The sequence below is a fragment of the Cyprinodon variegatus genome, unplaced genomic scaffold (genome assembly GCF_000732505.1).
Source record: "Cyprinodon variegatus isolate N-32 unplaced genomic scaffold, C_variegatus-1.0 Scaffold847, whole genome shotgun sequence".
Lineage (NCBI taxonomy): Eukaryota > Metazoa > Chordata > Actinopteri > Cyprinodontiformes > Cyprinodontidae > Cyprinodon > Cyprinodon variegatus.
In genome coordinates this window covers 122,682-124,261 of record NW_015151300.1, presented here as the reverse complement: position 1 = coordinate 124,261, position 1,580 = coordinate 122,682, and the positions used below count along the sequence as shown (strand labels likewise).

At 33.4% G+C, this 1,580-nt stretch overlaps 1 protein-coding gene across 1 annotated transcript in view; it reads left to right on the top strand.

Annotated features, from left to right (window-relative positions):
• The window catches only part of LOC107099210 (caltractin-like), an 11,781-nt gene extending 10,670 nt beyond the window's left edge, over positions 1-1,111 (top strand). The window contains exon 5 of the mRNA XM_015397259.1: positions 854-1,111. Coding sequence (XP_015252745.1) covers positions 854-943 — 90 coding nt within the window. The 3' untranslated portion in view covers positions 944-1,111. The remainder of the gene's footprint in view (positions 1-853) is intronic.
• Positions 1,112-1,580: the final 469 nt, after the last annotated feature.

Below are 1,580 nucleotides of genomic sequence, written 5' to 3'. Positions count from 1 at the left end.
TATTGTGTTAAGGTCAGGGATCTTGTGGGTATCATATTGTGTTAAGGTCAGGGATCTTGTAGGTATCATATTGTGTTAAGGTCAGGGATCTTGTGGGTATCATATTGTGTTAAGGTCAGGGATCTTGTGGTTTGAAAAAAACAACATTGTGTTTGAAATAAATAGGTCCGGGACCTATAAAGTCAACAGGGTTGACAGAAGTTGGTAAAGACGTCACTGTTGGAGTCTGCCTTTTTTATTTATTTTTTTATTTTATTTATTTATTTTCTTATTTTTTCCTACTTGCTTTGATTCTGTTTTATTTTCCTATATTTTAATCATGTAAAGCACTATGCATTGTCTTTGTACTGAATTGTGCTATACAAATAAATTTGCCCTGCCTTGCCTTGCCTTATGATAAACACCATAATACTCAATGCTGAGATGACTGCATAGCCCTAATTTGTCAGTTCCAAAAACAATGAGACCAAAAATATTAGAAAATGGCCTCCAACTGTGGAATGTATATAAAAGAAAAAAGAAAAGAGAGAGAGAAAAAAAAAAGTATTTTAGTTTTACCATATAAACTCATTTTTTCTGAACTAAACTTTAGTATTTATATTTAGTTTGCTATAAGGGAAACAGTTTTTAAACATGAAAAAGAACATAACTTTAAAATGTTCTGCTCACAAAGAAAGCATGTTGTTTATTTATCAAGTTGGAATGCTTATGCATTCCCACTTATTGTTTTGCTCTTTTCATTTTTCTGACTTTAAGTAGTTTTATTTGGGATTAAACAATCATTATGCAACCCTAAACACTTCATAAGCAAATAAATAAATGTATATGACATTACTGTTTGTAATCCTTTCAGGAGATGATTGACGAAGCCGACCAGGATGGTGACGGAGAAGTCAGTGAGACAGAGTTTCTACGGATAATGAAGAAGACCAATCTCTACTAAAGAGTGTTACAATTTAAAAATGGGGCCTTTATATCTGGATCTTATCCCATCAATTTTTAAAGTAGCTGTTTAGGGACTAAGATATGTTTTCTTTGTAAATAAGTATTTTATACCTGATCTTTGTACAGATTTTTTTTTTTTTTTTACAAGACAAATAAAATATTTCATCAGTTATTTTTGTGTTTAAATTAATCTTGAAAAGTCAGTTTTGGAAACTGTTGGAAACCAGAAGTTCACTGAGGTTTTTATTCAGAGGTGCTGAAACGTGGAAGCAGGTTTAAACGCTTGTGTATATCTTAGTGAAAGTGATTTCAGTGCATTGCATTCACTGTGGTGCAACTTGCAGAGCACAGAGTGCCTATAATGGTCAGACAGGCAGGCAGACAGACATGACTAAGTTGATGTTGACTAATTCGAATTATGTTACTGTAAACAGAAATAAGCAGACTGAACCCGAGATGAGTAACTCAGTAAAAGTGAATCTCACTTCATGCCTTGAGCTGAACTCCGGTCGCCTGTACGAGACCTGTTTTAATTACATCTTTCGATCGCCTCATAGGAAAGATTCTCCTACTGATTAATTGTAACATAGAGCGGAAGTCAGGTTTTATCCAAAACATTGAACCTTGCTTAAATA